The sequence below is a fragment of the Phyllobates terribilis genome, unplaced genomic scaffold (assembly GCF_046119375.1).
Source record: "Phyllobates terribilis strain yellow unplaced genomic scaffold, ASM4611937v1 Scaffold_2__4_contigs__length_985480577, whole genome shotgun sequence".
NCBI classification, from domain to species: domain Eukaryota; kingdom Metazoa; phylum Chordata; class Amphibia; order Anura; family Dendrobatidae; genus Phyllobates; species Phyllobates terribilis.
Genome location: NW_027362762.1, coordinates 181,713,862 through 181,741,739, shown reverse-complemented (window position 1 = coordinate 181,741,739; position 27,878 = coordinate 181,713,862). Strand labels below are relative to the sequence as shown.

The window sequence follows — 27,878 nt, the reverse complement described above, 5'->3', positions numbered from 1 at the left end:
GCACAGTCAATACTGTATTAGACTGACTGAGCTCATGTCAATTGCTAGCTATGCAGAGCGCAGCAGCAAAGGCATTTCCACTGCTGAACTCCGCATAGGTAGCGATTGATATGAGCTCAGACAGGTAGCAAAGTGGCTGGGAGGAGGATCAGTTCGAGACTGGCTGTGACTTCAGATCTGATTTCGCAATGCTAGACGGCATGTGACCGGAGCCTGCTGAATCTGGAATGAGGGTGTGTGGCATCTTGGCAACATTGCAATTTCTGACAGTGAGTAATGTCAGCATTCTGCAGCCTAAATACATGCATAATAAGTATATTGCCTGGAAAATCCATTTAGATCTGCAGTGCATTTCTTTCATTTTTGGCATCTTAGGTTATGTTGGTCTTCTGGCAGTAAGGTCGGGCAACACAATGAGCTTTTTAAAGAGTTCCAATACTTGAACCAATGTGGCTATAGGATATTGTATTCTTAGATAATTTGTGGATGTAATGCTCATTAAATCTATGTTTTTAAGGTGGATGTACTGGACTGATTGGGAAGAAGATCCTAAAGATAGCAAACGCGGAAAGATTGAAAGATCATGGATGGATGGCTCTAACCGCAACGTCTTCGTCACATCTAAGGCTGTTCTCTGGCCTAACGGACTGAGCATTGACATTCCTAGAAAAATTTTGTACTGGGTAGATGCCTTTTATGACCGTATCGAAATGGTATACCTTAATGGCACTAGTCGCAAGGTAAGAATTGTCATCTTAAACTCATGATGTCAAAAAGTTGCAGAATTACTTGGACAGCTCTAAACTCCTTACCCAAGTCTCTGTTACTTATGTTGGAGAGAGTCATGCCATCATAATTTATTTGACCATCACTTTTCTTTTAATCTGTTGTCAATGGGAGATGGAGGTTTATATATTTTTTTCCCGTTTAGGCAGTATATGAAGGTACGGAGTTGAATCATGCTTTTGGGCTCTGCCACTATGGTAACTACCTCTTCTGGACAGAATACAGGAGTGGTAGCATTTACCGCTTAGATCAAGTCACAAAAACAGTCACTCTACTGAGAAATGAGAGACCACCAATCTTTGAGATCCGAATGTATGACGCTCAGCAGCAGCAAGGTGAGTATATGTCAACTCTTAGAAATCAAAGGCAATCTAACGTCTGTGTTATTTGTTTTATTGTAAATTGTGTTTAGGACTAGATCTGAGTAACCTGTGTATTCAGAAACCGTTTGTTAGACTTAAAGGAGTTATCCAGGATTATTTAATTTTTAATAATTTCCTTAATGCTAACAGGCAGTAAGTTGCTACCTACCTGCCTTTTGTGCCCAGCGCCGATCTCTGCTGGCACAGAGTGGTCCCGGATTGTTCCTGCCGGAGATTCAGCGGCTTCTTGACAGAGCAGCGGCTTCTCTTCTGCTCTGCTCTGATGACAGTTTGTAACTTTCTAAATAATGCTGATTGACAGCCGGCTCCCCCAGCTGCCTAATTGCTGTGAGCCGGCTGTCAATCAGTATGACGTCTGCAGTCACGCACTGTCAACAGAGCAGAGTGGAAGAAGAAGAGGTGCTCTGTTGTTGTGGAGCAGCTGAATCCGCTGACAGATCGGTCAGTGATCGCTCTGAGCCGGCGCCGCGTACAACAATTACATGCCTGTTAGTTTCTGGGCACGTAGTAAAAAAATAAAATGGTCCTGGATAACCCCTTTAACAGTAGCATTGACTACTGCCCCAAGTGTGGAGGATTCATCCCTCAGCCCTGCTTACAATGAAAGCGTTGTGCAGTATGGCGAGAATGGGGCACTTATTATAGTCTCTAAGCACTGCATTGTTTGTGAGCTCTCTGGGTTGGAGTGTTTCCCCTACGCCTTTTGTTAAAAAGTGTTTTGTACATTTACTAAGACAAACATATGCTGTTTATATCTGGATCCCCTCTTTTTTTTTTGCATTCCTTAAAATAAATTTGGATGCTTTCATTCTTTAACTGTGAACTTCATGAGTATAAAAAGACCATCATTTTTATTACGTTCTGTTCTGTTCCTTTTGCTTGTTTTTCACCTAAAAACAGTGCTCAGTTGTTTCACTCTAATTGTTTGTATTCTTTCAATTTTTAGAAGTTTTCTCCCCAAGAAAGAATAGACCAAAAGCTGCTCCATAGGAAATATCCATGGGATGTACTATCAAGAAGAGTTCTTATTAGGGCTCATTCACACTGGCGTATAACTCGGACGGTGTTTTATCAGCCCATTGTTACACTATGGGGCAGTGCAGATCTGCGATTATTTTCTCAGGCCGATACGGCATGAGAAAACAATCTCGGCATGCTGTGAGTCCATCTGAGAATCAGATCATGTGCACCCATATAAGTCTATGGCTGCGAGTGAAGCATTGGACTGCACTCTGATGTCATCTGAGTGCAATCTGATGTACGCTCACAGAGACGATGGAGAAGATGGAGAAATTAAGTTCATGTGAGAGAATCTGATCACACTCAGATGACACTAGGATCAATGTCTGACAGAGTTTGATCCGAGTGTCATTAGCATAATCTGCCCGATCCTCTCACATGAGTATATACGTGAGTGTGAACGAGCCCTTAAGCTTAGTATAGTTTTCACTTCTACTAGCCTTTATTATTTTTTATCAGAGAAGTGAGTAATAATTATTGTAGTGATGCCATTTTTTGACTATTTTTCTAATTTGTTTTGATTTATCCCCAAGGATTTTTTTATTTCATTGTGTTATCACATTGCTAAAAGTTTATTTTTCTTTTTTTTTTTTCAGTGGGCTCCAATGCTTGCCGGGTAAATAATGGTGGATGTAGTAGCCTTTGCTTGGCAGTGCCAGGGAGCAGACAGTGTGCTTGTGCTGAAGACCAGATTCTGGATGATGACAATGTCACCTGTAAAGGTACAGCTCTTCTTTGTCTTATTCCTTTAATTTATATATAAGTTTGGACACACCTTCTCATTTAAAGATTTTTCTATTTTTTCATGACTATGGAAATTGTACATTCACACTGAAGGCATGAAAACTATGAATTAACACATGTGGAATTATATACTTAACAAAAAAGTGTGAAACAACTGAAAATATGTCTTATATTCTAGGTTCTTCAAAGTAGCCACCTTTTGCTTTGATGACTGCTTTGCACACTCTTGGCATTCTCTTGATGAGCTTCAAGAGGTAGTCACCGGAAATGGTCTTCCAAGAATCTTGAAGGAGTTCCCAGAGATGCTTAGCACTTGTTGGCCCTTTTGCCTTCACTCTGCGGTCCAGCTCACCCCAAACCATCTCGATTGGGTTCAGGTCTGGTGACTGTGGAGGCCAGGTCATCTGGCGTAGCACCCCATCACTTTCCTTCTTGGTCAAATAGCCCTTACTCAGCCTGGAGGTGTGTTTGGGGTCATTGTCCTGTTGAAAAATAAATGATGGCCCAGCTAAACGCAAACCGGATGGAATAGCATGCCGCTGCAAGATGCTGTGGTAGCCATGCTGGTTCAGTATGCCTTAAATTTTGAATAAGTCCCCAACAGTGTCACCAGCAAAGCACCCCCACACCATGACACCTCCTCCTCCGTGCTTCACGGTGGGAACCAGGCATGTAGAGTCCATCCGTTCACCTTTTCTGCGTCGCACAAAGACACGGTGGTTGGAACCAAAGATCTCAAATTTGGACTCATCAGACCAAAGCACAGATTTCCACTGGTCTAATGTCCATTCCTTGTGTTCTTTAGCCCAAACAAGTCTCCTCTGCTTGTTGCCTGTCTTTAGCAGTGGTTTCCTAGCAGCTATTTTACCATGAAAGCCAGCTGCACAAAGTCTCCTCTTAACAGTTGCTGTAGAGATGTGTCTGCTGCTAGAACTCTGTGTGGCATTGACCTGGTCTCTAATCTGAGCTGCTGTTAACCTGCGATTTCTGAGGCTGGTGACTCGGATAAGCTTATCCTCAGAAGCAGAGGTGACTCTTGGTCTTCCTTTCCTGGGGCGGTCCTCATGTGAGCCAGTTTCTTTGTAGCGCTTGATGGTTTTTGCAACTGCACTTGGGGACACTTTCAAAGTTTGCCCAATTTTTTGGACTGACTGACCTTCATTTCTTAAAGTAATGATGGCCACTCGTTTTTCTTTACTTAGCTGCTTTTTTCTTGCCATAATACAAATTGTAACAGTCTATTCAGTAGGACTATCAGCTGTGTATCCACCTGACTTCTGCACAACACAACTGATGGTCCCAACCCCATTCCTAAGTCAAGAAATCCCACTTATTAAACCTGACAGGGCACACCTGTAAAGTGAAAACCATTTCCGGTGACTACCTCTTGAAGCTCATCAAGAGAATGCCAAGAGTGTGCAAAGCAGTCATGAAACCAAACGGTGGCTACTATGAAGAACCTAGAATATAAGACATATTTTCAGTTGTTTCACACTTTTTTGTTAAGTATATAATTCCACATGTGTTAATTCATAGTTTTGATGCCTTCAGTGTGAATGTACAATTTTCATAGTCCTAAAAATACAGAAAAATCTTTAAATGAGGTGTGTCCAAACTTTTGGTCTGTACTGTATATGTATGTATATATGATATATATAAATAAAATAATGTGTGTGTGTGTATATATATATATAATATATACTGTGGCAAACAAAAGTTTGGCGTTGTTTTTAAAAGTGTGATTACTTCTGTCTGGTTGTTGTGCGGTCATTTCCCTGGTAATGAATTGAAAGTGCATGAAGTTGTCATCATGGAAGACCTTAATTTTAATCAAAATGCTTTTGAATATAGGTATGGTCATTTAATTAAAGAAAACTGACTGCCAAAAGTTTTGCATATACTGTTTACTGATCACAGCATAGAGAGTAATTCATTGTTTACAATGCCATAACTTAGTATTTTGTAGCATAACCACTTGCTTTACTACTCTACACGACTCGGCATGGAAGCCACTCGGGTATTCAAGACATCTTGAGGGATCTTGCTCCATTCCATTTGTAAATCTGCAAACAATTCATGTTTATTGCTATTGGTACGGGCCCCAACTCGTCGCCCTAACTCATCCCAAAGATGCTGTATAGGATGTAAATCAGGTGATTGGCTTGGCCATTGCAGCAGGTGACTATTTTTCTTTGCTAACCAATTTTTGACTAAATTGAATCTGTGCTAAGGATCATTGTCTTCCTGGAATTTCCATCCCTTCCATACCTTGGTTTAAACCATGTGGCAGCATTACATTCTCCAGTATATCCTTGTACATGGTAGCATTCAAATTTCCATCAATTCTATGCAGAGAGCAGATGCAGAAAATCAGCCACAAACCATGACATTGCCACCACCATGTTTCACTGTAGGTGTTTGATACCTTACATCATTATGTTTTCCAATTGGGCCGACCACAACAACTTCGAGCAATCTGTCTCTTTCCATTGGCTGTGTTCTTTGGCAAACTCTAGTCGGACCTTCTGGTTCTTTGCAGAGATGAAAGGCTTCTTGACTGGAATTCGTGCCTTCAACCCTACTGCTCTTAGCCGTCGCACCACAGTTTGGTGACTCACTTTGACCCCATATTCTTCATTTATTTCGTGTGAAATCTGTACAGCACTTTTATGGACATAAGATACTGACTTTTTCTTAATAATGTGATCAACTCTGGAGGAAGTTTTCCGTGGTCGTTCACTTATAGATTTGTAAGCTGTTCCATAACCTTCTTTTTCTTTCTTTAATATATGTGACACTTGACTCTGAGAACAGTTGAATTCCTTATCTACCTCTTTCTGGCTTTTGCCTGACCTCACTCTCAGAATATAAATATAATACAGGGTGGGCCATTTATATGGATACACCTAAATTAAATGGGAATGGTTGGTGATATCATCTTCCTCTTTGTGGCACATTAGTATATGGGAGGGGAAAACTTTTCCAGATGGGTGGTGACCATGGTGGCCATTTTGAAGTCGGACATTTTGGATCCAACTTTATTTTTTTCAATGGGAAGAGGGTCATGTGACACATCAAACTTATTGAGAATTTCATAAGAAAAACAATAGTGTGCTTGGTTTTAACGTAACTTTATTCTTTCATGAGTTTTTTACAAGATTCTGACCACTTATAAAATGTGTTCAAAGTGCTGCCCATTGTGTTGGATTGTCAATGCAACCCTCTTCTCCCACTCTTGACACACTGATAGCAACACCGCAGAAGAAATGCTAGCACAGGCTTCCAGTATCCGTTGTTTCAGATGCCCACCCTGTATATATATATATATGTATGTGTAAATATATAATAAGGTTATGATCAATTACATATATATGTGTGTGTGTTTGTGTGCGTGCATATATATGTATATATTTATTAATACCATTACTTATATTGTTATTATATATTTTTATTATTGTTATTATTTAGTCTTTCTGTCAAGAAATTAAATAGTTTATTCTTCAATCAATATGCTGAATGATCTTCTGTCTGCGAGTCTCATTCATAGACGGAGAATGTTCAAACTGAATGTCAAGATCATATAATACCATTAGTTCTAAGTGGCCTTCGTCCTTGGCTGCAGATGTGATCCTAGATATGTACAATCAGCATTTTCATTTATTCCCTAAACATTCATAATAAAGTTTAATGGCTTCTCCTATTTTAATGAGTTTCTTGGCAATTGGATTCCTCCTTCAATAGCATGCTGTGCTTTACACATACTTATGTTACATTCTTTTTTTTTTTCTAAGCCAACCCATCATATATCCCTCCTCCCCAATGTCAATCTGGGGAGTTTGCCTGCAAGAACAGCCGCTGTATCCAGGAACGTTGGAAGTGTGATGGAGACAATGATTGCCTGGATAACAGCGATGAAGCTCCGGAACTGTGCCGTAAGTAGCCACCTCTTCAACTTCAATACATTTTTTCAGGAATTCTTCTGTTATTTGTTCTGGAAATGTGTGCATATATATGTGTGTGTATATGTATATATGTGTGTGTATGTATGTATGTGTGTATATATATATATATATATATATATATATATATATATATATATATATATATATATATATATATATATATATATATATATATATATATATATATATATATATATATATATATATATATATATAGTTATATGAAAAAGTTTGGGCACCCCTATTAATCTTAAGCTTATTGTTTTATAAAAATTGGTGTTTTTGCAACAGCTACTTCAGTTTGATATATGTAATAACTGTTGGACACAGTAATGTTTCTGCCTTGAAATGAGGTTTATTGTACTAACAGAAAATGTGCAATCTGCATTCAAACAAAATTTGACAGGTGCATAAGTATGAGCACCCTTATCATTTTCTTGTTTTAAATACTCCTACCTACTTTTTACTGACTTACTAAAGCACTTTTTTTGGTTGTGTAACCTCATTGAGTTTTGAACTTCATAGCCAGGTGTATGCAATCATGAGAAAAGCTACTTAAAGTGGCCACTTGCAAGTTGTTCTCCTGTTTGAATCTCCTCTGAAGAGTGGCATCATGGGCTCCTCAAAACAACTGTCAAATGATCTGAAAACAAAGATTATTCAACATAGTTGTTCAGGGGAAGGATACAAAAAGCTGTCTCAGAGATTTAACCTGTCAGTTTCCACTGTGAGGAACATAGTAAGGAAATGGAAGAACACAGGGACAGTTCTTGTTAAGGCAAGAATTGGCAGGCCAAGAAAAACATCAGAAAAGCAGAGAAGAAGAATGGTGAGATCAGTCAAGGACAATCCTCAGACCACCTCCAGAGAGCTGCAGCATCAACTTGCTGCAGATGGTGTCACTGTGCATCGGTCAACTATACAACGCACTTTGCACAAGGAGAAGCTGTATGGGAGAGTGATGCGAAAGAAGCCGTTTCTGCAAGCACGCCACAAACAGAGTCGGCTGAGGTATGCAAAAGCACATTTGGAGAAGCCAATTTCCTTTTGGAAGAAGGTCCTGTGGACTGATGAAACCAAGATTGAGTTGTTTGGTCATACAAAAAGGTGTTATGCATGGCGGCAAAAAAACACAGCATTCCAAGAAAAACACTTGCTACCCACAGTAAAATTTGGTGGAGGTTCCATCATGCTTTGGGGCTGTGTGGCCAATGTCGGCACCGGGAATCTTGTTAAAGTTGAGGGACGCATGGATTCCACTCAGTATCAGCAGATTCTTGACAATAATGTTCAAGAATCAGTGACAAAGTTGAAGTTACGCAGGGGATGGATCTTTCAGCAAGACAATGATCCAAAACACCGCTCCAAATCTACTCAGGCATTCATGCAGAGGAACAATTACAATGTTCTGGAATGGCCATCCCAGTCCCCAGACCTGAATATCATTGAACATCTGTGGGATCATTTGAAGAGGGCTGTCCATGCTCGGCGACCATCAAACTTAACTGAACTGGAATTGTTTTGTAAAGGGGAATGGTCAAAAATACCTCCATCCAGGATCCAGGAAATGATTAAAAGCTACATGAAGTGACTAGAGGCTGTTATTTTTGCAAAAGGAGGATCTACTAAATATTAATGTCACTTTTCTGGTGAGGTGCCCATACTTATGCACCTGTCAAATTTTGTTTGAATGCAGATTGCACATTTTCTGTTAGTACAATAAACCTCATTTCAAGGCAGAAACATTACTGTGTCCAACAGTTATTACATATATAAAACTGAAATAGCTGTTGCAAAAACACCAATTTTTATAACACAATAAGCTTAAGATTAATAGGGGCGCCCAAACTTTTTCATATAACTGTGTATGTGTGTGTATATATATATATATATATATATATATATATATATATATATATATATATATATATATAATACACACATACACACACCGTATTTTTCGGACTATAAGACGCTCCGGACCAGAAGACGCACCTAGGTTTTAGAGGAGGAAAATTAAAAATTTAAAATTGTGGTCATGATGCACTGGTATATATGCCCCCCCCCCCTTCCTTTTATACGTGGTCCCCATCCCCATCCTGGCATCCCTCCATCCTGGTATGCATGGCACCCCTCATTCTTATCCTGGTATGCATGGCACTCCTCATCCCTGTCCTAGTATGCATGGCACCCCTAATCCCTATCCTGGTATCCATGGCACCCCTCATCCCTGTCCTGGTATGCATGGCACCCCTCATCCCTGTCCTGGTATGCATGGCACCCCTCATCCCTGTCCTGGTATGTATGGCACCCCTCATCCCTGTCCTGGTATGCCTGGCACCCCTCATCCCTGTCCTGGTATGCATGGCACCCCTCATCCCTGTCCTGGTATGCATGGCTCCCCTCATCCCTGTCCTGATATGCATGGCACCCCTCATCCCTGTCCTGGTATGGTATGCATGGCACCCCTAATCCCTGTCCTGGTATGCATGGCACCCCTAATCCCTGTCCTGGTATGCATGGCACCCCTAATCCCTGTCCTGGTATGCATGGCACCCCTAATCCCTGTCCTGGTATGCATGGCAACCCTAAACCCTGTCCTGGTATGCATGGCAACCCTAAACCCTGTCATAGTATGCATGGTCCCCCTAATCCCCATCATGCTGCACATTAAAAAAAAATAAACACTCCTACTCACCTTTCTTAGCTCCTCCAGTCATTAAAGGGCATGAATATTCACCCCCTCCCCACGCCCATGGGCGTGGAGAGGTTGAATATTCATGCCCTTTAACAGCGGGCACAGGAGATAGCCGGCAGCAGCCGCAGCGCGGCTACACTGTATACCGCTATTAAGGAGCATGAATATTCAGGGCTCCCCACGCCCATTGGGCGTGGGGAGCAGTGAATATTAATTTTCTTTAGCAGCGGGGACAGTGTAGGCTGCAGTAGGCAGCTGCTGCCTCCTGTGCCCTGCTCCTCCACCGATACCGCTCCCCCCACACTACACATAAATATACAGCCCCCCCCCAACATTCGGACTATAAGACGCACCCCCCATTTTCCTCCAAAATTTTGGAGGAAAAAAGTGCGTCTTATAGTCCGAAAAACACGGTGTGTATGTATATATATATATATATATATATATATATACATACACTGCTCAGAAAATAAAGGGTACACTCAAATAACACATCCTAGATCTGAATGAATGAAATATTCTCATTGAATACTTTGTTCTGTACAAAGTTGGATGTGCTGACAACAAAATCACACAAAAATAATCAATGGAAATCAAATTTATTAACCAATGGAGGCCTGGATTTGGAGTCACCCCCAAAATTAAAGTGGAAAAACACACTACTGGCGGATCCAACTTTGATGTAATGTCTTTAAAACAAGTCAAAATGAAGCTCAGTATTGTGTGTGGCCTCCACGTGCCTGTATGACCTCCCTACAATGCCTGGGCATGCTCCTGATGAGGTTGCGGATGATCTCCTGTGGGATCTCCTCCCAGACCTGGACTAAAACATCCGCCAACTCCTGGACAGTCTGTGGTGCAACGTTGGTGGATGGAGCGAGACATGAGGTCTGGGGAATGGACGGGCTAGTCCATAGCTTCAATGCCTTCATCTTGCAGGAACTGCTGACACACTCCAGCCACATGAGGTCTGGCATTGTCCTGCATTAGGAGGAACCCAGGGCCAACCGCACCAGCATATGGTCTCACAAGGGGTCTGAGGATCTCATCTCGGTACCTAATGACAGTCAGGCTACCTCTGGCGAGCACATGGAGAGCTGTGCGGCCCACCAAAGAAATGCCACTCCACACCATTACTGACCCACTGCCAAACCGGTGGCCTACTGGAGGTCATTTTGCAGGGCTCTGGCAGTGCTTGTCCTGTTCCTCCTTGCACAAAGGCGGAGGTTGCAGTCCTGCTGCTGGGTTGTTGCCCTCCTACGCCCCCCTCCACATCTCCTGGTGTACTGGCCTGTCTCTTCGTAGCGCCTCCAGCCTCTGGACACTACGCTGACAGACACAGCAAACCTTCTTGTCATAGCTCGCATTGATGCGCCATCCTGGATGAGCTGCACTACCTGAGCAACTTCTGTGGGTTGTAGAGTCCGTCTCATGCTACCATGAGAAAGCACAACCAACATTCAAAAGTGACCAAAACATCAGCCAGAAAGCATTGGTACTGAGAAGTGGTCTGTGGTCCCCACCTGCAGAACCACTCCTTTATTGAGGGTGTCTTGATAATTGCCAATAATTTCCATCTATTGTCTATTCCATTTGCACAACAGCATGTGAAATTGATGGTCAATCAGTGTTGCTTCCTAAGTGGACAGTTTGATTTCACAGAAGTTTGATTTACTTGGAGTTATATTCTGTTGTTTAAGTGTTCCCTTTATTTTTTTGAGCAGTGTATATTCTCACCCTGACTGCCCACAAGTACAAGATAATGGCCGTGTTGTAATGTGCTTTGCATGTTGTGTAAAACACTTACAGTTTTCGGTTGCTCCTCCATCTTCTTTAGGAATCCAGCTGTTGGAGGCATGCAATCCTTGTCACACACAGTCTCTCTTTTATATAACATAACTCTACTAAACTCTTTTTGTTGCTTAATTCTGGTCACAGATACCGTTCCTCTGCACGTCACAATCACACTTGTCATCCTCTCTTCTGTCCCTTTCGGTCCTATCTTCAGAGTTAGTTTTTCCCCGATAAAGCAGCTTTTCCCCAACATGGTGCTACTCTCATCAGGTATGTCCCCGTCCGCTCTCCCCTCTTTGGGAGTAGTGAAGACTGGCTCCATCAGTCCTTCTACAGGCCGTGGACGTTTAGGGAATTTTCCTCAGAGTTTACTGCTTCAACGTTCCCCAAGCTGCCTAACTCTTTCTATCATTGACCGTCGGTATCCTTATTGACCCCCAAGGGCCCCGAGCTTCTCCTCAGTCTTCCTCCAGCACATACTTTAACGTTACCAACAGCAACAACTGCTCTGACTCAACTGATTACTGACAGGAATAACCATTGCTCTCTCTGGCCCAAACTCCTCCCCCTTTTTCAACTGGACCAATCATCAACTGTCTCCGTCAGTTGCTGGGCAAACTACTCCGTTACTACCCTGGCTCCACTGGAGCTATTACTAAATATATTAACTATTTCTATCCTAAACTATTGTGTCCATCACTGCACTGTAACCAATTCCTAATCTACGTGCCTGTATGACCATCCACTCCTAACATATACTCTCCCTGTAACTAACAATAGACAATAGACATTTACATATTCATATATAAACACAGAGTAGAACAATACATTCACAAAAGGGAAAGAGACGCATGACCGTCCTGATCACCTTCTTACATGAGCTCTGTGCCAGTTTGGGTTCAGGTATAGAGGACTTAAAAGGAATAGGTCAAATAAATACAATATATCAACAAATATTAATTAAACCCCCCTTTTACATATTCATTACCTTAGTTTACTTACTATGGCGTCTTAGCTTCTGGTTCATCACGACGCTCCAGTTCTTTGCACTGTGACACCTGGAATGTTATTGATACCCTGCATGGAAGAACGGTTATCTGTAATTTTCTATTTTAATGGGACTCTTGTCCCTCTGGGTGTAATTATCTGGCATTCTAGAAGCACGTTAGGATCTTAATTGCCATTGCAGATGTAGATGACACGGCAAAGGTTGTGCACCGAAGAGCGTGCACGTTCTAGTAATTAAATCCCGTACTCGGGGAAGATTAGTATCTTTTCTGCGTCATGGATATAATGAAGTAAAATAAATAGGTTGAAAATTATTTCCCAGTGTGCAGGAGTCATCACTTTAGTTTTCAGTTTACTTTCTTTCATGTTTCATTTTCACAGACAATGAAGTTTCTAGGAGTTCCCCTATAAGTTGTTACTTACATTATTTCTGTTATCACAGATCGATGTGCCCCTATGTGATCGGTTTGTTTTTAATGCATTTATGAATGTTTAGAAAGGCTTAAAAAAAATAGATAAAAGAAGTCTTAAAGGGGTTATCCAGGACAATGTCATTTGAGCAGACCTAAGAACTACGATTCAGATGTTTGCTAACCACCTGTCTGTTGTGCCCGGCACCGATCTCTGCCGGCTCAGAGTGGTCACAGATCGCTCCTGCCGGCGATTCAGCGGCTTCTCTTCAAGTCTGTTCTGTTGATGGGGCGTGACTGCGATGTTGTGCTCATTCCTAGCTGGCTTCCCACAGTTAGGAAGCAGGGAGCCGGCTGTCAATCAGCATGACATCGGCAGTCACGCCACATTGACAGAGCAGCCCAGAAGAAGAAGAACTGCCCTGTTGGTGTGGTGCCGCTGAATTGCTGGCAGGAACAGCCAGTGACCGCTTTGAACCAACGTCAGGCAGAACAGGCAGCTAGTTGCCTTTGTTGATAACTACCTGCTTGTTAGTTTTTAAGCCCAAAGTTAAAAAATATATGTGTATTCCTCGACAAACCCTTTTAATTGCCTCCTGCTCTAATGATGCTGTTTTGTCCTCCAGTACATGGACATGTGAATGACCGCTGCAACCAATCACTGCTGTGCCCAGTGAGTGGCTGCATCGGTCACATGTTCCTGCAATGGAGTGTAATTGCTGCATTAGGAAATGGGTATCGGCAGGGTCCTCTCCATGCTTAAATCGACGTAATACAATATCTAATCCTGCTGAACAATAATAATAATAAGGTCCCTGGTGGTCTCTTTCAACAGTAATGGTGCATATAGAGAGGAAGACAACCTCTTTAACCTTCATTACCTATAAATATGACAGTCATGGTAGTGTATAGTGAAATAAGCTGTGGTGGTCCCAGCTGGTTATGTGCTGTAGATTACCATTATTTACATGACCTTCAGCCAATCACTGGTGTTGTGCTGTGCATACCACAATCACTACTGAAGCCAGTGATTGGCTGTAGCAGTTATATGGCCGATGTATGGTGTGTCATCATATGCAGAACTGGACTAGCCGGGAAATTAAAAGGTGTGTTAAGGTATTTTATTATGTTTTTACATTGCCTAAATTTTATTAAATCCAGAGAAATCCCTTTAGGCGAGTAATACTAAATCTGCCCCAATGTGATATATTAAACCTGATAAATATTGGCTTTGTATTCTGCTGGACATGGTACAGAGCTGCTCAGGTACCTGAAGTGTTTTCTCAAATACTATCTTGTCTTCATCAAGATCAACACACTTGTCCGTCTGATCGATTCAAGTGTGAGAATAACAGATGCATCCCCAACCGCTGGCTATGCGATGGCGACAACGACTGTGGCAATGGAGAAGATGAGTCTAACTCTACATGCTCAGGTGACTGTCTCATCAAGCATAGTATCTCCATGTTTTACTTTTTTCGTAGGATATTTTTTGTCTTGTTCCCAAATATTCCTATTTGTGATCCCTCACTCCAACCGTCCTTCTGCTTTACAGCCCGCACGTGCCCTCCTAACCAGTTCTCCTGTGCTAGTGGTCGTTGTATCCCAACCTCTTGGACCTGTGATTTAGATGATGACTGTGGTGACCGTTCTGATGAATCCTCCACATGTGGTGAGTGATTGCTTCCCCAAAGGCAAAAGCTAAAAATGACTAAATCAACCAAGTAGACATGGCGTAGTAAAACCTATCACAACTCCATGTAGGTGAGAATGTCCATCTCCAGAGAATGAGCGATAAACCATGTACATCACTTTTTATCTATATTTGTTATATATGCTTTTAAAAAATAGAATTTAAGACATGGAAGACAAATGTGAACCAGACAAAACAAAATCTTATTTTTTTTCCTCAAAGGGAATCTGTCATCAGGTTTTTTCTATCTACTGAGCAGCATGATTTAGGTGAAGAGAGCCTGATTCCAGCAATGTGTCACTCGCTTACTTTACTGCATGCTGTCATTTTGATAAAATCACAGTTTTATCTGCTACAGATCTTCCAGTTCTCTGGATGCGGAGCTCTGTATAACCCACACCCCTGATTGGCAGCTTTCTGTGTACACTGTGCATAGGTAGAAAGCTGCCAATCAGAGGTGGGGGCATGGTTATACAGAGCTCATGAATATGGAGGGCTACCTGGCAGCAGGTTTACTAGTTGTCTGCTGATAAACAATAATTTTATCAAAACTCCAGCAAGCAGCCGAGTAAGTGACACACCGCTGGAATCAGGGTTAGGCAGCAAAAATTGGTGACAGATTCTCTTTAACTGATTTCCTAATGAGCTGATTCAAAAGCGAATTAATGGCCACATCAGGTCTTGCGGAGAGTGACGCCACTGATTTCCTATACTGCTTTACAGCACATGATGATATATTAGAATAAGAACGTAGCTGTTGACGATGAATAGGCCTCACCCCTATATGGAATTCTTGTTTTTTTCAAGTCTATTTATAATAGAGAAATTTAATTTTTAGAGAAGTTGCATTTTAAGAAGCCGATGCTGGTTTTCCATTTTGATTATACTTTTTGCCTTATTAATTGAGTTATTGGATTGTATTTCCCTTTTATTCCCTATAACTTGCCCTGTTGACACCTTACCACAATCACTGACTCACTAAATGTACATCCTAGAAGTCTACCAGTGCAGTTCCTCATTATTTGCTATAGAAAATCAATGTTGATGTGCAATTTGTTCTCTTATCTGAGCTGCTAAACAAGAATGAGAAAATTGAAGGGTTTATCTGAATCCCGAGTGCTGGCGATAGTGTTGGGTTTGGAGCCATCATTCCTTTTTATGGATGTGTTCTCTACGCTGTCTCCACTCCCGCCTTGTAGTATAGCACAATGTGCCAGAGGATTCTTCAAAGTGTGTATGTCAGACCATACATAAAACTGAAGAGAATTCTGATCCTATGTACAGTATTGTCACCTCTAGAGCCCCTGTCCTGCCCTACACAGACTATCCATTGATATGAATGGGCATTATGTAACACTCCCCCTGTGCTGGCACTGCACCCATTTTAGACCCTTCTTTCCAGACCTCCTTACACAGCCGAGCGCTGAGGTTTTAATCTGTGAGATATATTATGATTAGTTTATAACCTTGGGACACTTGTAGCCACTAGGAATGGTCCGAAACAGATGCCCTTTTATGCTTAAGCATATTCATATATGGGAGATTGTGTAATACAATGTAAGACGTAAAGCATATCTTTTGCACTAAGAGTACATAAAGTCCTGAAATGATAAGCGCTGTGTAAATACAGGTTATTATTTAACACAAGTAGTGGATACCCCCTTGTTAAATGCGGTATTCTCCTCTGTAAAATAAAAAAACCTTTGCCTCCCAGCATTGTCTGCTCCGCGTTCCTATAACATTGGCTGTAGCACTCATGTTGTATAGCGATCATCAGCCTCCTATTGGCTGCAGCTCTCACATTAAATAACAATCATCAGCCTCTGATTGGCTGCAGCTCTCACTTTATATACAGTGCCTACAAGTAGTATTCAACCCCCCTGCAGATTTAGCTGGTTTGATAAGATGCAAATAAGTTAGAGCCTTCAAACTGCAAACGAGAGTAGGTTTTATGAACAGAAGCATAAATCTTACAAACCAAAAAGTTATGTTGCTCGGTTGAATTTTATTAAATTTTAAACATAAAAGTGTGGGTCAATTATTATACAACCCCTATGTTTAATATTTTGTGGAATAACCCTTGTTTGCAATTACAGCTAATAATCGTCTTTTATAAGACCTGATCAGGCCGGCACAGGTCTGTGGAGTTATCTTGGCCCACTCCTCCATGCAGATCTTCTCCAAGTTATCTAGGTTCTTTGGGTGTCTCATGTGGACTTTATTCTTGAGCTCCTTCCACAAGTTTTCAATTGGGTTAAGGTCAGGAGACTGACTAGGCCACTCCAACACCTTGACTTTTTCCCTCTTGAACCAGGCCTTGGTTTTCTTGGCTGTGTGCTTTGGGTCGTTGTCTTGTTGGAAGATGAAATTACGACCCATCTTAAGATCCTTGATGGAGGAGCGGAGGTTCTTGGCCAAAATCTCCAGGTAGGCCGTTCTATCCATCTTCCCATGGATGCGGACCAGATGGCCAGGCCCCTTGGCTGAAAAACAGCCCCACAGCATGATGCTGCCACCACCATGCTTGACTGTAGGGATGGTATTCTTGGGGTCTTATGCAGTGCCATCCAGTCTCCAAACGTCACGTGTGTGGTTGGCACCAAAGATCTCGATCTTGGTCTCATCAGACCATAGAACCTTGAACCAGTCTGTCTCAGAGTCCTCCAAGTGATCATGAGCAAACTGTAGACGAGCCTTGACATGACGCTTTGATAGTAAAGGTACCTTACGGGCTCGTCTGGAACGGAGACCATTGCGGTGGAGTACGTTACTTATGGTATTGACTGAAACCAATGTCCCCACTGCCATGAGATCTTCCCGGAGCTCCTTCCTTGTTGTCCTTGGGTTAGCCTTGACTCTTCGGACAAGCCTGGCCTCGGCACGGGAGGACACTTTCAAAGGCTGTCCAGGCCGTGGAAGGCTAACAGTAGTTCCATAAGCCTTCCACTTACGGATGATGCTCCCAACAGTGGAGACAGGTAGGCCCAACTCATTGGAAAGGGTTTTGTACCCCTTGCCAGCCTTGTGACCCTCCACGATCTTGTCTCTGATGGCCTTGGAATGCTCCTTTGTCTTTCCCATGTTGACCATGTCTGAGTGCTGTTCACAAGTTTGGGGAGGGTCTTAAATAGTCAGAAAAGGCTGGCAAAAGAGATCTTTAATCCACACATGTGAAGCTCATTATTCTTGGTGCCTGAACTACTTCTTAATACTTTAGGGGGACCAAACAGAATTCTTGTGGTTTGAGGGGTTGAATAATAAATGACACTCTGAATTAACTTTTAACGTTTTAAAAAAAAAAAAAAATTTGCTGCAGTGCATTTCCCACTTCCAGGCTGATCTACAGTACAAATGTCACAATGCCAAGTTAATTCCGCTTGTGTCAACCAGCTAAATCTGCAGGGGGTTGAATACTACTTGTAGGCACTGTAGCTATCTTCGGTCTCAGATTGGCTGCAGCGCTCACGTTATATAACAGTCATCAGCCACTGATTGGCTGCAGCGCTCACGCGGTTCTGTTAACCCTTTCGCCGAGTACGCTCGGCCGAGCACCGAGTATTTATAGCTGCTCGGTGATATGGTTGAATCGCTCCTGTGTGCATGATTTGCAACTGTTTGGCAGCTTTATTACATGTGAGGAATGTGTAAGAAATAGACATTCCTTACATGTAATAAACTGTCAAACAGTCGCAAATCATGCACAGGGAGCGATTCAACCATATCACCGAGCAGCTATAAATACTCGGAGCTCGGCCCGAGCATACTCTGCGAAAGGGTTAACAGAACATACTCGCTCAACACTAATTTCCACTGTAGGAAGTGAGTATAAGGGATTTTATTTTACACTGTGGACTGCAGCATTTAAGAAGGTGTTCTCCAAGTGGTGGACCTCCCCTGTGATTGTAACCCTTGTGTAACAGTGTTTCATAGATACTTATTATAACATGGAATGTGATGATGGAGCTTTAGGTCTTATTGCAGCCTTTGTCCTACACATCCATCCTACTAAATACCCATGAGTTTACCTAATACAATGTATTAGGGCTTTTGCTTTCTCTGTAGCTTTCCACGTCTCCTGGCCCGCCATCCCAGATTTCTCTACATCCTCTTTGATGTGTTAATCTGTGACATCTACACTGCAGCTTTATTAGATCTTTCTTACTCCACTGTCTTCTGAGGAAACCTCGCCGTGACTTGTTGCAGACTTCCCGCATCCTGTAGCTCCAGAAATTGTTTTAATCGCCAACTTTTATTTGCTTGCTTTGTGGTTTCCAAGAATCGTACAAGAGCATACAATACTTTTCTTCCAAGGGGCTCAAAATTCACTCCAGGGGTTTACCGATTGATATATTGTTATAATGTCTAGGGAGTCATTTGCCCTTAATGTCAAATTGAATGGATCAATGGATGATATCTGTGTGATCGAGATAATGAAGACCCTCATACACATTAATCTAACTTAGGCTCAACACGATTTCGGCGTTCTGGGCCAACTGTCTATGGGGCCTCTCTTCTCTTTACAACATATGATGCCAGGTGAGATGAGGAGCCAGCATGTTCGATTTCCGACTGACAATCCTTTTGTTCTGGGCGAGATAAGTCGGCCAACCAAGTTCTCTTGTGTATGTAGGAGTCAGGAGAGATGGTTGCCAGCAGAATGATCGGCCGAACCATCAATTGGCCAACAGCTATCTACGTTCCGAGAGTGATGTCCCAATGATACAAGGCTTTGCCTACAGATTTTTGGTTATATCCTGAGTTTGGCAGTTTATTAATGTCTGTGGATCTGAGAGTACAATCAGGAGAGTGGAGCATCATTAGATCTTTCATATAGCTGGAGCCTTTGTAGTTTGTGGTTTTAAATGGGGTTTCACTTTATCTATTTATATAGTTTATACGTATCGGTCAGAGTGAAAATATCACATATCATAGTCTTGTTGCCTTAGGCAAAGCATTGTTGTGGTTTTAGTTTTCCAGGCAGGCTACAAGTTAGGCTTGGCCTGTTATTCTTGTCATGTGGCTACCCAGAAACAATGATCCCAATACTATTGGAATATTGCAGCCATTGGAGCTGCACCCGTAAATGTCATCTTTTCTTTTGAATCCTCTGTTTAAATGATTTGAAAATGATTCTACCTTTTTGTCTTTTCCCTGCCAGCATACCCGACCTGTTTCCCTCTTACTCAGTTCACCTGCACCAATGGCCGATGTATCAACATAAATTGGCGTTGTGATAATGGTAAGTGATAATTAACACAAATTACTATTCAATATATCGGAGTTGACTGATGCCTCCATCATAAATGTGACTGAAGTTAATGGGTAATAACAGGACGATCAATAAATTGACTTTCTTTTTTCTTACGTCCCACCTCATGCAGGAGCTGCTAAGTCATTCTTGGTTGTAATAAGAAAACATTCATTAAATGATGCATAAATCAAATGTAAATTACCATTTATACACTTAGATTTCAATCACCATATGAGTTTTGTTGTCTATCACTTCTTGACTCTGTTTTGGTATATTACTATGCAATTTTACTAGAATCCACCTTTGCAGAGTTATGAATTTTTGTAATATATTTTGTTAGTTTGTTTGCATTGCTGTTGTACCTGCCTAGTTAAAGCTTCTTTGGACTAGGAAGCTAAAACAGCACTGATGTTTGGGAGAGAAGAGAGCAAAATAAAGAATGGCTCATTACTAGAATTATGGAGCAACATATGATGTTGGTGTAAATCTAGTAGAAGCTTTAAGTAATTGCTCATGACATAACATAACCCCTGCTAGGTGCAGTCAGTGCAGATCTACAGTAGTGGGCCACCGATGTTGGCTGCTCTTTTGCAGATAAATGGAGCGCTACATTTGTGTCAGCAGTTATGACCGGTTATGTATTGAATCTTCCCGTGGTTAGGAAGAACTGTAGACTTCAGTCTATAGACTACATAAAAATTCCATATGGCGACTTCTGTGTACTAATTTATAAAAGACCAATATGTTCACATTTATGTAAATCTAAGGGACCCAAAAACAGTTAATGAAAAAAATGGCCTTTTTATTTGATATCCTGTTGGATAGTTCTTCTCAAATTTTTCTATCGGGGTCTCATCTGCCAAACTGTGGTCACCCTTGGGTCTCACCCATGTGTGACATTACTGCAGTTACTGACCAACACCGGCCAGATATGCCCCTAATAACAGTGGCTATGCCCTTCTAACTTACTTTCACCACCCTTCTGCCACGTCTAACACCAGAAGGAGCTCTCTCTGCCTGTGATAATTCGTACAGGAGATTATCTTGCAGGATGACGGCCCACCTACAAGTTTATGACGCTCTGATCTAAGAGCATAGTTAGTAAATCCCAGCTATATTATTATAAGTATTATAGTAGATGACTATGTTGTTCTATATTAAATACAGTGTATATTTTAGTCCATGTCTATTTTATCATTGATTCTAAGAACTGGTGAACATCTTTCACTGTTGTGTTTGAAGCTCCCTGGTCTCTTGTAGATTAAACCATGATTGACGCTGTGTGTTCATTTTTGTGCAGTTCATGTTTGTCACCTGTAATTATGTTTTATATCCGTGATTTCTTCTATTCTGTGTCTTTAATGTCTCGAATGTCTTTGTCTTTGGTTGGTTTCTCTTTGTTTCAGAAAAGGATTGTGGGGATGGCTCTGACGAAAAGAACTGTACAAAGTCTGCCGGTTAGTGCATAGGTCAACATGCACCATCCCGCCAGCTAGGGCTATAGGAGTGGCTTTCACTCACCCTATATTTTTTAAGAAAGCAGAGTCAGAATCCTGACTTTTTTTTTACTTAAGAAGCGCAATAGACGAGTAGATCCTTCTTTTGTATGTTGCATCTAGAATATACATACAATTTAAGCAAAATTTGTCCCACCTTTCTCTTAGTACTTGACACTGATTAGCTGCAGAGCTTATTACAGCTAATTAACACCCCAGCAAAACTACGTCCATTGATGGCATATGTCCACTCCAGTCTTTTGCCGATTCGGGAGATGATTTATAGGTTCTAGGAAAAAAATAACTTTTTTTTTGTTAAATGTTTAAACGAGTTTTCTCACGAACAAAAGTTGATTTTAATCAATAGATCTTGGAATAATAATAACTTCCACAATTGGATGTGTTTAAATAAAATGTTCCTGTGTTGAGATAATCTTATAAATGTTCCCCAGTGTAATGGCCGTGTCTGACCGTGCAGGAACATGGTCTGATCATACCACAGCTCCTGGGCGGTGGAGGAAGGAAAAGAGTATACAGACATTACAGAATGGGATCACAACTGATACTTTTTGTGAGGTAAAGCATCTCCCTGCCTGTTGTTAAACAATATTTTACCTCAAAGAAAGAAAGAATCAGCTGTGATCCCGTGCTGTAATGTCTGTATACTCTTTTGTGTCCTCCCCTACCCAGGAGATGTGGTATGATCAGACCATGTCCCTGTACGGTCAGACACCGCCATTACACAGTACACAGCAGGGGCACATTTATAAGATTATCTCAGCACAGGAACATTTTATTTAAACACATCCAATTGTGGAAGTTATTATTATACAAAGATCTATTGATTAAAATGAACTTTTGTTTTTGAGAAAACCCCTTTAACTAGTAGTCCAAATTATTAAAATGGCATTAATATCTGCAGTTTAGCTTACTGGATAAAATGTGCTTGATTTCACATTTACCGGAGTACTACGGACTTTTGCATGTCTTGCGCGTCATGAGCTTAGGGACTAATTGCTTTAGCAAAATAAAACTTCCAGATGATTAAAAAAAAAGCAGAAAATCAATGTTCTGGATGGCTTGCTGTTACTTGCTGCTGATTAAACAGAGTATGTGTAGCTATCGCACAGCCACCTCACTTGCTGCCCATTTTAGTTATATTATTGCCCCCCTCCGATATGGTGCATGTCATGATCTATGCAGTTTCTGTGTTCTTTTTCCCTAAATGTAGATATTAGACTCTTTGCCTCTTCTTCTGTGTTAGGTTTAGGGCTGGGTTCAGCTTTGCTTATTTAAATCACTTGATTTGACCCGATCACTGACTCCCAAAACTAATCTATCAGGTCTGTGATCTGGTTAATGACTACGCTGCTCTGCTTCAATATTACTACAGCTTTACTTTTTTTACTACATGAATTGCTTTGTGTTTCTGTCTACATCTTGTGGGTTCTACCATTTTTGGTGCACTGCGGATTGCAGTCCTGTGACACTGATGTGAATACCATTGTCTGATGACCTGTTTGAGCAGCACATAAGGTAGACAGAGCCAGGAGTCGCTTGTAGTAAAAGTTCCTGGGGGGTCTACAGAATACCCCTCTACAGGTGACGTACCTGGGCAGTGCCGTCAGGTCCATGTTGGTCTTGTACCTGGATGTTCTTGCTTACTCCTTTACTTCTTTCTTCCTTTGCAGCTATAACTTGCTTTGTTCCTCCTTATATTGCTCTTGCAATTACTATGCCAAAAATGACTGTTATAATGCATATTATTGACCTCGGCCATTTCCAGAGGACCACAGTGCCAGTAAATTCCCTGCAGGATTGTACATTATTTCTTTGGTGTTGTTTTTTTTCTCACATTTATGTATTTCTCTTTCTATTCAGACAATGACTGCGGAGACAACAGTGATGAGGACGGCTGTAGTCACTCCTGTTCCAGCACCCAGTTCAAATGTAACAGTGGCCGCTGCATCCCAGAGCACTGGACCTGCGACGGGGACAATGACTGCGGGGACTACAGCGACGAGACACATGCCAACTGCACCAACCAAGGTGAGAGGTTGGATTAATGGCACAAAGTAGACTTAAGCATACAAATAATTGTTAGCACAGCTAATAGAGAAGTGACTCTTATCTTTTACTCACTTTGCTTCCATGTTCCCAGCTACTCGACCCCCGGGTGGTTGCCATACAGATGAGTTCCAGTGCCGGCTGGATGGCCTGTGCATTCCTAGCCGCTGGCGCTGTGATGGAGACACAGATTGTATGGATACCAGTGATGAGAAGAACTGCGATGGCGTGACACATGCATGCGACCCCAATGTCAAGTTTGGCTGCAAGGACTCTGGTGAGGAGGCGAGATGGGACGAACACTTGATGTGATGCAACTAATTTTTTGGTGCAAGTTCTTTGTTTTAGTAGGGTCCTTTGGAGGAATTACTTCCATGTCTGTTCAAAACACCTTTTATACCTACATCTTCCACACACTTATCCATGCCTACTTTTGAATGACGTTAGTCATTTTATTACCCAAGATCAGGAGCAGACACATAGGAGGGGGGCCTTTACAGTCCAGTAGCTCATCATAATGCACCCGTTTCTGTTGCTGATTTGGAGGCGAAAGTGGCCTCCATACCACTTGGGCCCTTGTGTGGCTGCTAAGGTTGCACCAATGGTATCTTTGTCCCTGCCTAAGGTAATTTGTTTATTGGGTCCCTGACTAAGGTAACCTGTGTGTTGTGGGTCCCTGCCTAAGGTAAACTTGGCTATTGAGTCCCTGCCTAAGGTAAACTTGGCTATTGGGTCCCTGCCTAAGGTAACCTGTGTGTTGGGTCCCTGCCTAAGGTAACCTGTGTGTTGGGTCCCTGCCTAAGGTAACCTGTGTGTTGGGTCCCTGCCTAAGGTAAACCTGTGTGTTGGGTCCCTGCCTAAGGTAACCTTTGTGTTGGGTCCCTGCCTAAGGTAAACCTGGGTATTGGGTCCCTGTCTAAGGTAACCTGTGTGTTGGGTGCCTGCCTAAGGTAACCTTTGTATTGGGTCCCTGCCTAAGGTAACTCGTGTATTGAGTCCCTGCCTAAGGTAACTTGTGTGTTGGGTGCCTGCCTAAGGTAACCTGTGTGTTATGGGTCCCTGCCTAAGGTAACCTGTGTATTATGGGTCCCTGCCTAAGGTAACCTGTGTGTTGGGTCCCTGCCTAAGGTAACCTGTGTGTTGGGTCTTTGCCTAGGGTAAACCTGGGTATCGGGTCCCTGCCTAATGTAAACCTGTGTATTGGATTTAGCAGTGTTTTATATATTTTTCTCCTGGCAACAGTCCATTTTCTCCTGGGTTTTGTAGCACTGATATGTCCTCTGTTACCACAGCACGGTGCATCAGTAAAGCCTGGGTGTGTGATGGTGATACCGACTGTGAGGATCATTCGGATGAAGAGAACTGCGATATGCTGGTCTGTAAACCTCCATCTCATACATGTGCACAGAACACCTCCATCTGTCTACCTCCGGAAAAGCTGTGTGATGGCAACAACGACTGTGGAGATGACTCTGATGAAGGAGACCTTTGTGGTGAGACTCTTTTCCTGATGTTGTTTTTCCATTGCTTGCATTTTATCATTAAGAGCCTCTACAATGTGGACATCAGGCATGTGGAGATGCTGGTTAGTGTTGTACCACCCATGGGCATCACTTGGAAAGTATAGTACATACTGTAGATCCAATAGCAATGTATAGGAACCATGCATCATAATCTCGCACCAGAGTTTCTTCAAGTCCAATGTCTGCTCTAGTGGGAGGATGAAGAAAGAGGGGCTCTTTAATCAGCTTGAGGGGTTATTTATTAAAAAAAATGACCATAGGTAGGTAAGGCTTTCATATGGCAAAAAAGCACTTACTCATTGAAGCCCGTGAACTCTAAGCCAATCACTGGTCTTCAGCTGTCTCGTGCAGTCTACTTCTGCAGTACGTTAGAATCCAGTGATTGGTTGTAGCAGTGACGTATTGCAGACGGGACATCACCACCGCAGTCCTGTCAACAAACAACTCTGTTGAGCAGCGGAGAGATGGCACTGAAGGGACAGTGGCTTCAGAAAGTAATAATATTTTTAGTATTATTAAGCACGACCTTCCTGTGACCCATTTCTTCTTTAAATGGGCAACTTCCTTAAAGGGTTCAAAGGAGCTATTGAAATCTACTGCAAGCGGTTGGGAAAATTCAGTTTTTGCAAAATTCCCTGTGTGGTGTCTTATTGTCATCGGCTTCATTATCTTGCAACTTGGAAATGAGTGGTGCCGAGTAGTGATGAGCGAGCGTGTTCTGTTAACCCCTTCGGCGAGAATGCTTGCCAAGTATTTGCGGCGTGCTCAAATTTTTTGTTTGAATCACTCCATGTGCATGATTTGCGACTGCTTGACAGCTTTAACACATGTGAGGAATGCTTGTTTGTTAGGCATTCCTCACATGTATTAAAGCTGTCAAACAGTCGCAAATCATGCACACTGAGTGACTCAAACATAACATTCATGCACGCCGAAAATACTCGGAAACCACCCAAGCATGAACGTAAATCTCGAATAAGGAGCATGCTCGCTCATTACTAGTGCCGAATAATACCCATAATTTGCCTCTCACTAACCTAAGGTCTCCTTGTTTCCTTTGTACATCACACATGTCCGCTGGCTTTTACCCTTGGAGCTGGCACATAATCATCATTACACTGCCTATACTGAAGACGTCTGCCAACTGCTGTTCTCTGATTTAGTCTCTGATGTCCCACATCTCTTTTAAACAGATCAATGCTCCTTAAACAATGGTGGATGTAGTCACAACTGTACGGTGGCCCCTGGTGAGGGCATCGTGTGTTCCTGCCCACTGGGGATGGAGACCGGTCCTGATAACAAAACATGTCAGATCCATAACTACTGCCCCAAGCATCTGAGCTGCAGCCAGAGGTGCGAGCAGGAGAAGTTTACGGTCAAGTGCTCGTGTTATGACGGCTGGATCTTGGAGCACGACCACGATACCTGCAAGAGTCTAGGTATGTATACATGTAAATCATTGGACCGGGACTGTACACACATTTAAAGGGAATTTGTTTGAATGATCCATCCTCCCCTCAAACTGTTTGTATGGTCGTGTTGTTCTCTGGAAGATAATGTCACCTAAATGTATTTTTATTTATTTATTATGCTTTACTTATATAGCGCCATCATATTCCGCAGCACTTTACAGACATCATCATCACTGTCCCCATTGGGACTCACAATCTACATTCCCTTACAGTATATCTTTGGAGTGTGGGAGGAAACTGGAGAACTTGTAGGAAACCCATACAAACTCCTTGGTGGAATTTGAACCCGGGCTGCAAAGCAACAGTGCTAACCACTGAGCCACATAATTTCTAATGCAGCTTGTTGCTCCCTGACTGAAAAATTGCGGTTTTAAGTCATATTCAAATGAGGCTTAAGTGCTCTGGGTATGATCAGAGCACTTCCCAAGCCTCTGTCTCACTGGCTCTATTTCCTGCCCGGCCCCACCTTCCTCTGCTAGTCAAGACCGCTTACTGGCTTGGCAGCTCTACATCAGTGAACTGTCAACCAAGCAGAGAAAACTGGGGCTGATCACTCGGGTTCCTGCTCCTGGCACCCCCATCAAACAGCTGATGTTGCCAGGGGAAGCTGTGGCCGGTCAGGTATTTTCCTTGCAGTGGCCTCTGTTGGGCAAGTGCAATACTATTTAGTGGCTAATCAAATAACCTCTAGAGGTGGGGTACCCAACCTGTAGCTCGAGAGCCACATTTGGCTCGCGGCTGTCTGCCAGCTTTTGCATTATCGCCAGATGTAGCAAACGGCTATTAAGAGCAGATCTGCACAGAAGAGCAGATCTGAATGGGGGTAAGGTAGGAAACGCTGGAGCTTGGCATACTGACTTGGTGTGATTTCAGTGGAAAAGCTTTGGCTGTCATTATACCGGTGATGGGCGCTCTGGGGGTCACTACTGTGAGCGGTGCGGGAGCTGGACCCTCTCTGTGCTGAATGTGGCTTGCGACCCTCTGTCATAGCTGAATGTGGCTCTCAAGGTCAGAGAGGTCGGGGACCTCTGCTGTAGAGCAAGCTGTCCCTATAGAGAGGTCTTCATTCTGGCTCATTCATGGGGTTCCTGGGCCAGATATCACCCCTCTATAATATCTGTATGCCTCACAGGGGCATGTGTACCGAGTTTTTCTTCATGAGACATCCCTCTTTTAAGTAAGGACTTTGCCGAACACATTACTGTGGTTTGATCCTGAAAAATATAAAGGTTCTAAAACCATGCCATGTAAGAAAAGGGAGATTTCCATTAATGTGCTGGAAGTCTTCTTGCATGGGCCTGATTTCTTATTTCTTCGAGAAACAGATTTCTGCAGCACAATAAACATTTGAAAACCGGTTTTGCTGTGGGGGCAAATCAGTAAAACAGGATTCAGGTTTTATTTTTTCCAAAATTGTACCTTAATTGTACCTATTCTAGAACTGTGGGTTAGAAGAATTTGCTATAAAGTCACAAAACCCCACTGCAGCGGCATTACAGGGCGATGACCCTATATGAACAGTAAAAGGTTTCTGGTTTTTGTGGTGTTTTAGCGAAGAAGTCTCGACGATG

The 27,878-nt window shown here is 42.4% G+C and overlaps 1 protein-coding gene across 2 annotated transcripts in view; it reads left to right on the top strand.

Moving 5' to 3' along the window:
- The window catches only part of LRP1 (LDL receptor related protein 1), a 385,437-nt gene that overhangs the window by 222,324 nt on the left and 135,235 nt on the right, over positions 1 to 27,878 (top strand). For both annotated transcript variants that reach the window (XM_073663345.1, XM_073663344.1), the window contains exons 13-23: positions 518 to 740; positions 932 to 1,121; positions 2,786 to 2,911; positions 6,725 to 6,865; positions 14,115 to 14,240; positions 14,361 to 14,477; positions 19,657 to 19,737; positions 23,127 to 23,294; positions 23,407 to 23,589; positions 24,605 to 24,805; positions 26,029 to 26,274. In XM_073663345.1, the coding sequence (XP_073519446.1) occupies positions 518 to 740; positions 932 to 1,121; positions 2,786 to 2,911; positions 6,725 to 6,865; positions 14,115 to 14,240; positions 14,361 to 14,477; positions 19,657 to 19,737; positions 23,127 to 23,294; positions 23,407 to 23,589; positions 24,605 to 24,805; positions 26,029 to 26,274 (1,802 nt within the window). The remainder of the gene's footprint in view (positions 1 to 517; positions 741 to 931; positions 1,122 to 2,785; positions 2,912 to 6,724; positions 6,866 to 14,114; positions 14,241 to 14,360; positions 14,478 to 19,656; positions 19,738 to 23,126; positions 23,295 to 23,406; positions 23,590 to 24,604; positions 24,806 to 26,028; positions 26,275 to 27,878) is intronic.